This window comes from Lithobates pipiens, unplaced genomic scaffold (assembly GCF_037356315.1).
Source record: "Lithobates pipiens isolate NorthernLeopardFrog02 unplaced genomic scaffold, aLitPip1_a1.2 Scaffold_16, whole genome shotgun sequence".
NCBI lineage: Eukaryota > Metazoa > Chordata > Amphibia > Anura > Ranidae > Lithobates > Lithobates pipiens.
Window position 1 is genome coordinate 498601349 of NW_027507748.1, and position 16183 is coordinate 498617531.

The 16183-nt window shown below is 43.2% G+C and overlaps 1 protein-coding gene across 16 annotated transcripts in view; it reads left to right on the forward strand.

Annotated features, from left to right (window-relative positions):
• MYCBP2 (MYC binding protein 2) overlaps positions 1 to 16183 on the forward strand; it is a 399577-nt gene that overhangs the window by 251190 nt on the left and 132204 nt on the right. For all 16 annotated transcript variants that reach the window (XM_077483080.1, XM_077483077.1, XM_077483078.1 and 13 more), the window contains 4 exons: positions 7174 to 7346; positions 11914 to 12058; positions 14263 to 14475; positions 15886 to 15941. In XM_077483080.1, coding sequence (XP_077339206.1) covers positions 7174 to 7346; positions 11914 to 12058; positions 14263 to 14475; positions 15886 to 15941 — 587 coding nt within the window. The remainder of the gene's footprint in view (positions 1 to 7173; positions 7347 to 11913; positions 12059 to 14262; positions 14476 to 15885; positions 15942 to 16183) is intronic.

Genomic DNA, 16183 nt, shown 5'->3' on the forward strand with positions numbered 1-16183 from the left:
ATTGCACCATGGAAGGGGGTTCTGACTTTTTCCAGTGCATAGCAATATTCTTGCGAGCATAGAAAAGTAATAGACTAATCATTGTGCGTTTAGCAGTGGACTGCACCGTGGGCTCAATGAGTCCTAGTATGCAAACCTCCATAGCCAAAGGCACAGTAGTCATGGTGACCTTTCCAATTAGATACAGCACTAACTCCCAGTACTGTTGGACCCTTGGGCATCTCCAGAAAATGTGCGAGAAGTCCCCAGGTGAGGCACCACGCTGCAAACAGTTCGGAGAATGAGAGGGGTTCATCCTATGGAGTCTGTACGGGGTGTAGTAGGCCCGGTGTACAATTTTAAAATTGCACTAGGCGGTCTCGAATAGAGAACAGGGAGTTAAAAGGAAGATCCCATTCATCATCCCAGTCATCCGTATCTAGTGTGGGGATATCGGTCTGCCATCTGGTCCAAAGTTTATCAAGAGTCGACAATGACACATTAATGAGATGTGAATATAAGATGGAAGTAGGTTTTGTGTCAGTCGACCTTGAGTGTACGTTCCAGTTTCGATTGTGTCATATTACAGGAAGAATGCGGGAATTGCACTGCAAACGCGTGGACCAATTGAAGGTATCTGTATAACGTGCCTAGCCACTACCTATTCAGAGAGGTCAGGCTGGTAAAGGGGAGTAGAGTCCTGCGCCACAACATGCGACATAAGCTTAATCCCGTGCCTAGTCCATGCGTATGGGTCAGGGATCTTGTAGAGGCGAAGTAGGCAAGGGTTCAGCCACAGTGGGGCATTTGGGAATATATCAGTGCGCTTGCGCTCCTCCAGGGCCAGCCCTGCCCTGCATGCTCACAGCGTAGCGAGCATGGAGGGCATCAAGGGATATGGAGGGCATCAAGGAATATGGGGCTTATCTGAATAGGTAGTGGCTAGGCACGTTATACAGAGAGGTCAGGCTGGTAAAAGAGTAGAGTCCTGCGCCACAACATGCGACATAAGCTTAATCCCGTGCCAAGTCCATGCGTATGGGTCAGGGATCTTGTAAAGGTGAAGTAGGCAAGTGTTCAGCTACAGTGGGGCATTTGGGAATATATCAGTGCGCTTGCGCTCCTCCAGGGCCAGCCCTGCCCTCCATGCTCGCTACGCTGCGAGCATGGAGGGCAGGGCTGGCCCTGGAGGAGCGTCAAGGGATATGGGGCCCGAGGGCCTCAATAAATGAGAAGCTGGAGGGTTCCAGCGAACCCACAACAGTAGCCTCCAGCACAGTGGAGGCGTTTGTTTGGTCCAGTTGTAGCCACCAGGCCACTGTAACCAACTGCGCGGAGAGGTAGTATTTGTAGCAATCTGGAAAAGCCATACCCCCCTGTGCCCGGGGTCTCATTAAAGTTGTCAGGCGGTATCTGGGTGGCGAGGGGCCCCAAATAAAGGAGGAAAAAATCTGGTTCCGTTTTTTGAAAAACTACTTGGGCAGCCACTGTGGGGAGTGAAGGAAAAGGTAAGTAAATCTGGGGATGATCTTCATTTTAAGGAGATTTATGCGCCCCCAAAGCGACAGTGGCAGGTTGCCCCATGATTTGAGCTTGGACTGGACATCTAAAAGTACCGGGGTAAGATTTAGTGTGAGGTAATCGGATGCCGAGTTTGATACCTGATCCCCCAAATACTTAGTCAACCCAGAAAAGGGGGTTGTCTGAGAGCGATGTGGCCCTTGCCTCCTGATCAATCGGAAACAGAAGGGATTTGGACCAATTCACCCGGAGACCGGTGACCCCAGCATAGGTATCTAGGACATCCAACATCCCCCTCAGCAAAGGACCAGCATCATTCAGGAAGAGCAGCATGTCTGCGTACAGGGCCACCCTCTCCTCCAGCAGCCCAATACGCAATCCTGTTATGTGGGGTGAGACACGCAGGGCCTCCGCCACAGGTTCAATTGCAAGGGCAAACCAGGCCGGAGAAAGAGGGCAACCCTGCCTGGTCCCCCTGAAGAGCCTGAAAGGGGCGGACAGGGCCCCTCCCAATCGCACTGACGAGGTAGGGCTTCTATAAATCACCTGGAGCCAATTGACGAACAGTAAAGGGAAGCCCATTCTGCGTAGTGTTTCCCACAAAAAAGGCCATTCAACCGTATCAAAGGCCTTTTCTACATCCAGGGAGGCCACCACCCGGGTTCCCACATTTAAATGTTGGACATGAATATTAGTGAAAAGCTGCCTTAGGTTAATATCTGTGGATCTACGGGGCATAAAACCCTGATCGGAGTCTATTACCCAGGGAAGCATGGGATAAATTCTACTGGCCAGGAACTTGGTCAATATTTTAAAGTCATAATTTAATAAGGCTATGGGCCTATAGGAAGCACAAGAGGTGGGGTCCTTGGGGGGCCTTATGAATCAATGTTGGGTACGCATTGGTACATTGAGGCGGGTAAACCGCCAGCAGTCAAACAGGTGGTATAGAGCTGAGCTAGAAGGGGCGCCAGGAGATCATTGTGGGTTTTGTAGAAGTCGATGGGAAGCCAGTCAGGCCCCAGAGCTTTACCCGGGGGGGAAAAGATCTAATGGCCCCTAGGACCTCTAGGGCTGTGAAGGGCTGGACCAGAGTTTCCCTCTCCGAGTCGGACAACCATCCGAGTGCCAACTGATCCAACAGGGTGTGGAGTGACTTGGGTTGGAAATCAGTGGGGAGGCCTGATGAGTACAGCTTTTCATAAAAGGAGCTGAATGTCTGCAGTATACCCGAGGGGGCAGTCACGGTTCTTCCGTCTGGAGTCTGTAGGGCGGACACTAGAGTGAGAGGTTGGTCATGCTGAGCCATCATTACCAGCAGACGGCCATTCCTATTTCCCTGTCCAAAGACCTGCTGCTTCCCCTTATACATGTCAAGTTGTGTAACTTCTGTCAGGTCTAACTGTAAGTCCTTCTGAGCTGCCATCAGCAAGTCAAAATTGGTAGGGTTCGGGTCCGTAGTATACATGTCGTTGCAATTGTCAATGGCTTGTTGCAGTGAGAGAGTAATACTCGAAAACAAAAAAAAAACAAAAAAAGTCAGCAATACAGGAAATGTATTGTCCCCTGGTATATGCCTTGAAAGCGTCCCAGACACTTTCAGGGGAGGAGGACCCCACATTCTTTTCCCAATATTCAGCTAGCTGGTCTGGCAGTTTGTCAGAAAGGTCAGGATGAGAAATCCATTGTGTACCCAACCGCCAAAGTGCCGCGTTACGGGAGGCCGGGGAGCGGAGCACCACCGACAGTGGGCTATGATCAGACAGTCCACTGGGGAGATAGGATGCCTCCAACACGTCCGCTAACAGTGCGGGGTTGGAGAAAGCCAAATCTATCCGGGATGCCGTTTTGTAAGAAGCTGAAAAAAATGAGTAAGCCCTTTTGTCAGGATGCCTCCACCTCCAGACCTCCACCAGGCCAACCCCCTGAGCCCACACGGAGAGTTCCATACATTGCTTCCTTGCCGGTGTAGGCCTGTCCAGGTCCGGAGACAGGGTGGCATTAAAGTCTCCCATCACCAGTACCCGCCCAGGACAAAAGGGTGAAATTTTGTCTAGAACATCATACAGTAATGCGTCTGTAAACGGAGGGGGAATGTAAAGATTAATGATAATGTACCTTTGAGACCATAGAGTAAACACTAGTATCACAAACTTTCCAAGGGGGTCCATGCGGACCTCTTCAATAACACAAGGGAAATTCATATGAATAAGGATCGATACTTCCCAGGCACGGAGTGCCTTTCATACTATTTCCTATCGCTCCCCCTAAAGAAAAATGAGGGTGGGGGGTCCGGGAATAGTTTATCCCCAAACAAAAAAGTTAAATCAAATAGGTGCAAGCACCCCCGACTGGGGCCCTACACCCTCAGTGTTTGCCCCTCCCACCACTGGTCAGTCATATGGCCAGGGAGCAAGACAAGGGTAGGCGGCGTTGGCCACTGGCCAGATAGGGGTGAAAACGGGGGAAAAAACTAAGTAAACATGGAGGGGGAAGGTAAAAACAAGGGGGTGGGGGGGGGCGGCAATCAGGCTGCGGTGGTAGTGCTTGTAGTGGCGTGTCCCGTGGCCTGCTAGGTGGGCCTGCTCCTGTAAAAGTGCCCAACAGACCATCCATGGTTGCACAGCCGTGCGCACAGGAGGAAAAAAGACAGTGTAAGTGCCGGTACAGTCTCTTATTTTGCGGCAGTTGGTTCCCTAGTGGCCAGGCAGGATAAGATGTGGGAGTGAGCAGGCACAGCAGACGCCAGGCAGAGGATCCAGTGGACATAAATCAAAGTAAGGATCAAGTTGCCAAGGGGGCCCGGGGTAGTGTAAAAGTGCAGGGGATATCCGTATTTGGCTGTGGCTCATCTACGACCATCCAGCTAGGACATGGCTGCTTCCGGGTCCATGAAAAGGTATGCCCGATCATCAGCACTCACCCGGAGTTTGCTGGGATACAGTAGGCTGAATTTGAGGCCCTCATCTCGCAGGCGCTTCCTGACCTCAGTAAAGGAGCGGCAACGATGTTGCACCTCTGGGGAGTAGTCTGGAAAGGGCATAATTTTGGCTCCATTGAAAAGTAGATCCCTCTTTTTTGCTAGCTGCCATCAAAATCCTGTCCCGGTCCCTGTAGTTGAGCAGCCGAAGCAGAAAAGGCTGCAGTGGGGTCCCCGGGACTGGGGGAGTTGGAGGGAGTCTATGCGCTCTTTCAACTACAAATGTAGGAGGCATGTCAGGTAGTTCCAGGAGCGTTTAAAGAAGGCCTCAGTAAATTCAGCAGGCCGTACGCCCTCCGCCTTCTCGGGGAGGCCTATGACATGGATATTGTTCCTTCTGAGCCTATTTTCTGTATCTATGGACTTCTCCTACAAAGCTTTAACCTGTAACTGTAATGCACAGAGGTTTCGGGAGTCAGATCTGGTGGTGTCCTCTAGCTGAGATATGCGGCCTTTTGACTCTGTGAAACGGGCTCTAAATTTGTCCATATCATGCCTGATCAGGCTTACATTAGCCACTAGGTGATCAATCTTCACCATCTCTGAATCCCTGCCCTCCTTGATCGCTGCCAGGAGCTCGGTGTGGGAATCGGCCTGGGATGGAGGAGGATCAGCGGCGGCCTGGGAGCCGATGGACATCAAGGCAGCTAGGGGCCTCGTGGGGAAGATGGCCGCCGCGGACCGGCCTCACCTGCCGTGGACTAACTGAGCCTTTCCGGGGGCTTCGAAGAGGGCCGCAGGGTGCCGGAGGTTTTCTTCCGCCCCAGGGTGTCAGGGGGGGAAGGCTGTGCGATGGAAGAAACTGCACTGGAAGTATGCAGGATGAACGTTGGAGCCGGAGCTCAGCGGTCACACGTCTTCTCCCTTTGACATCCTGGCCACGCCCCCTGAGGTGGGTGACTTTACTTGGTGGACCAATAATCTGATCCATCTCACGATTTTCATAGTAAACAATAATTTCACCTCATTTGCCTCCCTTAAGTCCAAACACCAAATCCAAGTTCTTACAGATCAGACATTTCTTCAATACATATTTACAAATGGCAAATTCCCATCCCCCCTCATTTTTTGAAAATATCTCTTAAAACACCAAGAAAATCCGGTCCGATCTCGGAAATATACCTTCACCTACTTAAAGTGGTGTTGCCACCAAAAAATAAATAAATAAATAAATTGGGGAAAGAAGAAAAACATTTTACTTCTACAATACCTGTTGCTAGGGGGTCCCTCGTTGTCTGCCTTGTTCCTTGCCCGGGCTGGTGATATCACTTTCCCTTGCGCCGCACAGTCATCTGGGACCTGTCAAGTGTTCCAGGTGCGGGGGGGGGGTCTTCGTTCCACCGCATCGCTGGACCCTGGGATAGGTAAGTGTCTGATTTATTAAGTCAGCAGCTGCAGTATTTGTAGCTGCTGACTTTTAATTTTTTTTTATTTATTTTTTTAGGGGCACCCCACTTTAAGAATACAGAAATAACCAAACTCCCCTATATGATCAAATGGGAACAAGAAATCTCTTGTTCTCTTCTTAAGAGTGGAACACATGTATTAACAATTTACACAAATGTACTAGATCAATTACAGTTAGAGACTGCATTAAAATTATTTACCAGATGGTACTACACCCCAGTCAAATTAAATTCCATATTCCCCACAACATCTCAAATATGCTTCAGAGGCTGAAACTCCCCAGGTTCATTCTCGCATATCTTCTGGGACTGTACTAAGATCACATATATGGAAACAGTTAGAGAATTTTGCCTCTGAGATTTCAAATAGTAATATACAGCTAACCTTGCACAATTGTCTTATTTGCCCCTGTCTCCGGTCTTTCCACTTATAATATGAGGTTGATGCATACAATTTGTGTTGCAATTCATTGGTTAATAGCATTTCATTGGAAATCCCAATCCACTCCTTTGGAACATCTAATAAACAGAATTAACAACATTAATCTTATGGAAATATATTCCATATCGCACAGAATACCACCCATTTATATAATAAAAAATGGGACCCCTGGTTTAACCATGCCACCTCCTTTTTTTTTTAATCCTTTCTGAAAATTTGTCTCATAATGGGCTGTCCAAATCTCACTTATTGCACTATTATAGTTCTCATCCAAATCTTACACTAAATCTAGTCACTAACTATGGCACTATATATTCATCGATTTTTGCACACGATTTTTTAATGAAGATTTTCTATGTATGACTTGTTGTTTGTAACTATTATGTTATATCTATGCATTCTCTCTACTGCATTTTTGTACCAAATAAAAATAGTTTGTAAACAAAAAAGAAGTCAAAGCCGTGGTACAAAAGCCTGCTACACCTATTTCCAAAAACATTCCTATTTTTCGCAACACTTAAAAAAAAAAAAAAAAAAAAAAAAAAAAAAAATCTGTTAGTCTGTATAATGGTTTTGATAGGTATCAAAATTATACAGGTTATTTGGTGGGATTTCTTCAGCTGAGTGTGCTGTTAACAAAAGTAATTTTTCCAAAGGAGCACTGTACAGAGAAAAATGTCTTTACCTATTAAGTGGGAATATCTAATGTACTGTATATAATCAAGACTGCAAGTGGGAAATGTTTGTTACAATATATGTGTGCACCCAAAATGACTTTTATATTGTACCAATACCTTTTTAAAACAAATTTGGATTTGATAAAATGCATGCCCTTTTTCTTACAGGTGTGCAAAACTCATTCTGGGATTTTAGGAAAAGGCCTTGCTCTGTCTCATTCTCCAACCATTCTGGAAGCTCTAGAAGGAAACCTTCCCTTGCAGATTCAAAGCAATGAGCAGTCATTTCTGGAGGATTTTATCACTTGTGTGCCAGGGTCTAGCGGCGGACGTTTGGCAAGGTTAGTATTTTGAATTCTGTAGCTCACTATGGTATATTTATGTGGGAGTTTTTTTCTCTGGTCTATACAAAAACATTAGAACTTTGTATTTTAAAGAAAAGTTTAGAAGTACTCTGGAACTGTTCTCAACTTTGGATTGGTTCTTAGTATTTGGCTTAAAGTAGGTTTACAAGGGTTTTGCGCTGAAGCTACTGGCTGCCAGCAGTGGTCCAGCGCTCAACCCAGTACATTGTTCTGCTATTGGGCTCCTTCATTTGTACAAAGTACAATTTAATCCCAATGCCTCACCATTCTCATTATATAAGTAGCCCCTCTGACCTCAACAGTATTTTCTTTGATTTGATGTCTTTGATATCTTTTTGTGAATGAGTTCTCCAGAACTGGACATATCTGGTCTTCGGTTTTCATTTCCAAGTTGTGCCAGACAGATATTCAGGCCTCATCTGATGCCAGGTTTTAGGTTTTGGGTCCTTTATATGCAGCCTTTTAAGCTGCAGTTTTTTTTTTTTTTCTGGGGCTGTGGGCCTTTGTTGCTTTTGTTGCGCACCCATGTGTTATAAATTTTATTTCATGTATCAACACACCGTGTGGTGGGGTGGATACAGCATAAGCGCGTGCCACGTCCTAAATATAGACTTAAGGAAAAAATAAAACTTTGGGATATGGACTTTTTAGGCACAGTACGACCATTTATTTAAAAATATTAATTTTATTTGTAGAAAATATAACATTTTTAAAACACATAAAAAATATACAGAAAAAAAATGTATTACATGATCAGAATAAACAACCCTTATGTGTTACCGCCATTTGACAAAAGTATTATAGTGGTAGAATGAACCTCTCAACAACAAAATACGGAGTAATCCTAAAAAGGCCGAACATCAGGAGTTAAGACAAGATGTATATGCTCGACATGTTTTGCGTGTCCTCACGCTTCTTCTGGAGCTAATACTCACCAACTGGTAAAAGTGAAAAAATATATACAATATAATAATGTGACAAAACATAATCAGAATTTTTAATATGACAGACCAATAATTTTATAATGAGGCCACAGGATAGTCAGGTATAGTCTGGTTAGGACCTGCAGTACCAGTGCAAAACTAAGCAGTGAATGTGAGACACCATGGGAACATGTGTAATATTATAGAGAAAATAGTTAAGGGACCAGAGGGAGGTGAAAAACATAAATTGATATAAACTTACTGAAAAAACCAAAACCGCACTAGACCCAATAGATATGGATAAAACAAAGCAAAGGAATATTGCCTATGTATATGAACACAAAGGTAATCAAGAGTATATGTAATATAACGAGAGCCAATCTTGTATGCATCCACAATTCAATTAGTAGAGATCGAGCAGACGTTCTGAAAAAAGAGCAGAAAAGGTAATGTATAATAATGATTCTAATATGCAGAATTATCAGCAAAAGATAACAGCGGAACCAGTGGAGTATATAATTATAAATAACTCACCAGCAATATATCGGTGAAGAGTAAAAAATTGACCAATGGTAAAGGATTGAAGCTGGCAGGTACGAGACACTGGCAAGAGATGGTAATTATAGGATACTTCCTAGTACTAAAAACACTGCTATCCAGTACAGAAATTAAATGATACATCATAAATTGTAATAATGAGTGGACTTGTGGTCAATAAGCAATACACAAACAAATCCATATATCAGAACCATACTAGAAAACTACCTGTGGGTATAGAGAATACCTATAGGTTCCCCCATATAGCTTCCCGCACGTGCCGACCAGCAGTTGATGTAAAGTGTCCTCGGGACAAGCCGACTCTGCGTGTCTAATTATACACATGCTCCGTCCATCATCAACCAATCGGCATTAGTCGATGTGACCTCATCCGGACTTGCCATCAGAGTGATTGAGCATGTGCTCGACAAAGAATCCTGCGCAGCACCATAGTGGTGAGAACAGTACGCAGAGAGCTGTCGGGAGAATAACGCAACCCTGATCGGAGGAATGCTGGAGTGTAACAAGCAACTCCTCACCGAACAGATACAGCGTCATAACGGCCATACAAGCTTATGACGCTGAGTGGCCACACAGCATCTCGCACTGCCTAAATACACCGATCCAACCAGATACACCAAGACCACACCAGACCATCCTGATGACATCAATTAACATAATACCCTAAAGCATAGACAAAAAAACTTATTCTTTCTATTTTTAAATATCCCCCCCCCCCCCCCCAAAAAAAAGGGGTTGGGAGGAAGGGAAAACCATAATAGTATGTAAATCCTAAACAATACATGGTAATTGAAACACAAACGGACTTTTATAGAAATGGTTTGTATGATAGAACCTCATTGATGCCAGGGGAAAAGGTGGCCTTCAATCGCTCGATCCATAACATTTCTCTTCTGAGAATCTGTTTATCTCAATCGCCCCTGCGGGGGTCAGGAGGGACCACTGCTAGGGCAATAAAGGATATCACAGAAGTGTCGAATTTGTGATATAGATCATTTTCCCCCCTCAAGAGTACTAGACATGGTCTTTAATGCGAGCCCTAAACTGTCTAATAGTTTTGCCTACGTAAAAGGCTGAACAATTACATTTCATTAGATAGACCACACCCTGTGTTTCAGTCATTATAAAAACTATTTTATGTGTTTTAAAAATTGAATATTTTCGACAAATTTATATTTTTAAATAAATGGTCGTACTGTGCCTAAAAAGTCCATACCCCACAAAGTTTTCTTTTTCCTTAAGTCACCCCTGTTTTACCCACTGTAAAATCTTTTTTTGCTTTTGTCTGTCGAGCACAGCCCCCACCCCACTGTGCTCTTGGTATTGATTTGCTACAAAACTGAGGCATCCTGGTTGGGTGGCATTATCTTGTGCTAGCCAAGGGTTTTTTTATTTTATTTTTATTTTTTATTTGCTTGTGTCGTTTCATCCTGTAGGCAGCAGTATAAGAATAATTCCTCTATCCTCAATGGATTCCAAGAAAATGATTTTATGGCGATTATAAAAATGCTTTTTTTTTACAATAAAATAGTGGTGTTCTACTTAAGAACTTTTAAATACTTTAAAGAGACTCACCAGTGTATAAAAAAAAAAGTATGGGCAAAATGTTTTTAAATGCTTACTTGCAGTGTTTTTCTTTTCCATAAATTACTTTTTATTCAGTTGCATTGTGCCTTTGAGTTCCATAGCCCTCTTGTCTTATAAGAGTATATAATTATGCTTTGTGCTGGCCCAGCGTCCCCCCCACCCCCTTCTTTTGCTCTGTTACAAGAGGAGTGAAGAATACTGTAGTATCAGATTTTTTGTTGGCATGAATGGTCTTATGACAGGGTCTCTTAATATATCTATCAGTGCACAGATGCACTGTAACGCCACATTCCCAGCAAGCATGTTAAATTATCTAGGTGCTTCCTAATACTAACATGCACTATGCCATTTTGGGATTCCTTACCTTATCTCTAAAGATCTCATCCTTGTACCAATATTGGTCTTCCCCAGCTCAACTGTTTCGCCTTTAGACCCATTCACACTATTGCACTGCGTTGACGTGTGTGTATTAAGCAGTGTAATGCCCTTTGTTAAACTGTGTTGCTTTAAAGTTCTACTAAGGGCGTGTTTGTGTTTTTTTTTTTTTTTTTTTTGTTATACTTGTTCTGTGCAACAGTATTGCACAGGTGACTTTCCTGCTCTTTTGTCAGACACCCCCCCCCCCCCCCCCCCCCAAGGCGATCAACTGCTGTTCTATGGGTTCCTCCTGCAGCAGACTAGGTGCAAAGGGGGCACCCATGTGTGCATTCTCCCATTTGTGTCCCAAGCTAAGCTGTTCTCCCTGACAAGAATTCCACAGCAGCAGGAGAGCATGGCTCTGCTGCCCCCAATTTCTCCAGTGAAAGGCATTGAGGGGAGTGGTGTGGGCGCTGGAGGCAGTATTGGAGCAGTGACTTGGAGTCAGGTAAGTGTTTAGGGACAGAGGCGGAGGGATAGGATAGAATTATTATTTTTTTTTTTTTTTTTTTTAAATACAAAGGTAAAAACCATTTAGTCTTTAGAACCACTTTAAGACCCCTTTCACACTGAAAACCGCCTCCCATTCATACCAGATGGGACATTACACACTAGGGACAGTGCGCTTGCAGGATGGGATAAGTCATGCAAGCAGCATCTTTGGAGTAGGTTGGGAGAGCTGTATACAGCACTCCCAAAATGCCCATGCATATTGGAATGAATGGGAGCGTTTTGAGACCGTCGCAAAACGGGTGGTTTTAACCCCTTGGGGTTAAAAGCACTGCTTAAAAAGTGCTAAACATAGTGGCGCTTAAGTGCTGCTGCGGCCCCAGTGTGAAAGGGGTCTAAGCCTGACACATACAATACATACAATGTAATGTTGAAAAAAAGTGATGAAAAATGGAGAGGCAATCTGACTTGTGTGCTTTACTACTCTTCTATGTTGCATATAAAGAGCTGGTATTTTGTATCTTTGTCATAAGACCTGTTTTACTAAATTTTAGTAAATACCTGGGGCTGCTCTAACTAGGTAATTTTAACAAGGCTTGTATCTCTAGGTGGCTTCAACCAGATTCATATGCTGATCCACAGAAGACTTCTCTAATCCTTAATAAGGATGATATCCGATGTGGCTGGCCCACTACCATAACTGTACAGACAAAGGATCAGTATGGGGATGTTGTTCATGTGCCTAACATGAAGGTATGTTACGCTTTTTAAAATTGTTGGTTATTGGCTTGTTTTAAAGTTCTTTCACTTGTCTCTCTTGGGTTTTTTTTATTCCAAGAATGATGATCATCTTTTCAGTCTGTAGATATCAGTCTAAATGTTTATTTTTTTTGTAGTCACAAGCACCAGTATGACATGATCAATCGAACTACAAAGCATAAGGAATTAAACCCCTAAAACAGTGATATGCAATTAGCAGATCTCCAGCTGTTTCAGAACTACAAGTGGCTTAGCAAGACTGACAGCCACAAGCATGACACGCAGAGCTATGATGGGACTTGTTTTGCAGCAGCTGGATGTTCGCTAATTGCATTTCCCTGCAAAAATAAACCTATTTTCCTACTTGACTGATGGGGAAATGCCCTACATATTTTGGTCTGGTTTAAATGAAGGCTTGTAAGGATGGCATCTTTTGGTGTCACTATCAATGTTAACTATGTAAGGGGAGTGATTACTTTTAATCTTTATACTGTAATCTAGGAATGGCCAGCTAAAATAGATTCTGCTGCAACCCGGTTGCAGTTGCCAGTTTTGTTTCAGATTTAGGCTGTTTTCTGTTTAAAATTTTTTTGTTTAAATCTATTGAGCTGTCTCTACATATACACCTACAAACCCACACACACCTGGATATAGTTTTATAAGTTCTATAACTAAAGAATCTTCACAATGATCTTAATTTTGCCATCACATTGAAACTGATGTGGAGCCATGTAAAATGTATATAGTTAAACAATCGGATTTTGTTTGTCACTCATTAAGGGACACAGTCGTTAACTATACTGCTGCCTACAGGAGGATTGGACACTGGCAAACATGAGTCAGCCCAGAATAACCCTTCCTACAGTCGGCATGCCTCCATTTTTTGCTATTGTCCTAGAATGATGGGTATATTTTCCAGCTCCAGAGCTATTGGCATTACATCGGCACTTTCACTTTAGCTTTCTCTGAAGACTTGCTAAGTAAGTCGAGGTGGGGTGATCCTAACTCGCAATCTTAAGTTCCTCATATGTTCTGTATATCTGGAATCCAATTTTCCTGTAGCTATAGGCTCCACTTAGTTGACTGCGCTGGGAAAGGCTGAGTACCCTGCTTATTGACTGGGGCCTCTTCTACAGGTCAGTCAAGACTTCCTGGCCATATATACCCAGACCCTTGCTGATTTTCACCGCAGAGGCCCTAAACGCACTCCTGCACAATCTCTTGCAGGATGTATTGCTTATCTGCCCACTGCCCTAGAGGCGGTCAGCCCCCTAGTCTCTGTGCTCCTCGCAGGGACTGTTTCTGGGTCACCACAGTCTTTCACTGCAGAGAATATCTTTGAGGAATCTTAGTCTTTTGCATTCTTGTACATTAGTTGTGAGGAATACCTAACCTGTGGTCTGTCTTCACCCTTTACACTCCCTGTGCTGCTGCACAGTTTAAAAGTCCTGCAAATGCTTCTTTAGGTCCATTCCCTTGGATGTGAAGATCCTTGTCTTAGCTCCTGTACCAGCTTGTCCTTAACAGCTGTGTCCATTACGCACCACTTGTAATCAGACATACTTCATGGTTTCACACTTTGGTTCTCTGGGTAGCTTTGTGAGTAACCCGTATGCTCCTAGATGTGATTCCCCCATAAAGCTTAGCACACACAGGCAGGGGAGCTGTCCCCCTGTTAGTACAGCAATCTCCCCCACTGAGCTGTTGTGTTTTAACACCGGATTGTTAGTACAGCGGCTTCAACCAGAGCTCTGTTACAACTAATGATGTGTACTAGGCTTTAGTCGTCTTTTGAGATTAGGTGAGTTGAGGCTTAAAGGCTTTTTTCCCATTGGACTGTTTTTTTGGTCTTCCTTATCCTGGAAATTTGTTCTTATGGTTTTCTGTTTTGGTTCCATGTCTTCCTGTGGGGTGCTTGTTGACCATGAGTCAATTTGCCTTGCAGGTTGACTTGCTTTTAGTTTTCTGGTCTGATCAGTGTCTGTCCCATGCCAAGACATTCCTCACTGGTTTAGTAACCTTTCTCTTGGTCCTCTGGCATCAGGTGCAGAACCCCCATCTCCTTTTGGATTATCCTGCTGGGTTACCATTGTCTGTGTTCAAGCTTCCTGTTTGTGGTAGTATAACCTGACGGTTAATTACTGCCTCTGTTCCTCAAAGGACAAAAATCCTATTTGTTTTCATTGGCTTAATTCCAGGTGGAGGTTAAAGCGGTTCCTGTTTCTCAAAAAAAGTCCTCTCTTCAACAAGAGCAGGTGAAAAAACTTCCTCGTATCCCAGGCAGCCCATCAACCTCTGCATCTATAGGCTCTGATATGACCTTTGGTGGCCTTCCTTCACCCAAACTTGACGCTTCCTATGAACCAATGATTGTAAAAGAAGCCCGTTACATTGCCATTACAATGATGAAGGTGAGCAACTTCTCTGTGCCTTAATTTATCCATATTTTAAAAATGAACATTGTGTTTTTTTTTCCTTTTTTTTTCTTTTATAAAGGTAAATTTAAAAAGCGGGTGATTAGACTGGAATATACTCTGGGCTGTGTACCTAATGATAAACCTGAACTTTTCGCAGCACAGGCACGGTTTATTCACTACCGCACTTTGGTTCTCACAATCAGTAGGGACATTGTTGATCCTCAGTGTGACTTGTTCCTAAAGCAGGACTAAACCCATAGATTGCCCAGAGAGCTTTCTGAAATTGTGTAAGTTTGCACAGCATAATTGCCCATTTTGGCACAAAGCTAAAAACACCCTCTTGTGATGTCAACAATCTCCCTTGTTGCTCCATTGCCACCAGTTACATATTTGCCAGTCTATTTTCCCACATCAGTCTTCAATAAAGTTGATTGGCTGGCCCAGGATGATGAACATGACAAGATGTCCAATAGAAAATTGCTGGTAGACAGAAAAGGAGATTTTATTGCAAAAGACACTCCGATTCACTACTGCAATAAAAGCTGCTTTTTTTTTTTTTTTTATGGGTTGTGCTAAACTTTTTCTCCAAATGCCTACATTGTCATCGACCATGATGCCTAAAAACAGGTGTATCTTGGTTTCGTCTGCAATTTGAAAAAATATGCAAGAAGTAGGCACATGTTTGGTTTCTAGTTGTAAATGTTGAGATGCACAGACCTTTATGTTCTATGATCATATGTTCAGTTTCACATTGCATTTCAGTTACTTATAGCCTACTTCTATTGATCAGAATTTCAATGATCTTAACGTTTGAAAACGTCGTTTTTGAAAAATCCTTCCTGTGACACATGGTTCCCTATGAATTGGCACTGCTTGTGCCCATATTTCACGAAGCCAACCTTCTGAATTAAGAGGAATAGCTTTAGGAGGCGGAATCATTACAGGATCCACTGCTAGCAGGCAGCAGGGTACCATGGAATATATAGTTCTTATGAAACAAAGATAAATCAAAGGGATAAGCAGAAAATCTAGAAAGTTGTGGAAAGCAATGACCAGCAGGCAGCTCTCAAAATATGATTTTTTTTTTTTTTTTTTTTTTTTTTTTTTCAAGTAAACTTATATTGGATTGCCAAAAATAGCTATTTATATTTGTATTACTATCCTGATATAGAATCGTGGCATGTGCTGTAACTAAAGATCCTTTTCCTCTAGACATGTTCAGTACACATAAAGCATTTGAAGTAGCAAAGTAAAAAATGTAAGTTAATTACCAGGCAGAAAAACTTCTTAATTTATCTTGAAAATTTGCTCTGTAGAATCCCTGGTGCCCCTGATTAGCATATCTACATTACTGGAAGATAATATTGTTGCAAGCTTATGGGTTCTGCTTATTTTAATTTGTAGGCATATGAAAACTACTCATTTGAAGAACTCCGTTTCGCCTCGCCTATGCCTAAACGGTATGTTTAAGTTTTATTGAATGTGAAAGGATTCTCTTTACCTTTTTTAACTGTTGTAATTTGTGTACACATGATTTACTTTCAGTAACATAAGGAATTCTGCTGTTTAATGGGCAGGAACATATGCTGTATTACCTCAAATTCACATCACAACCAGTGTTGCCAAATTTGACAAGTCTGTTTTAAACGGCATGTGATGATGGGTATTAAAGAATATCTAAACACAAGAACACAATTTGATA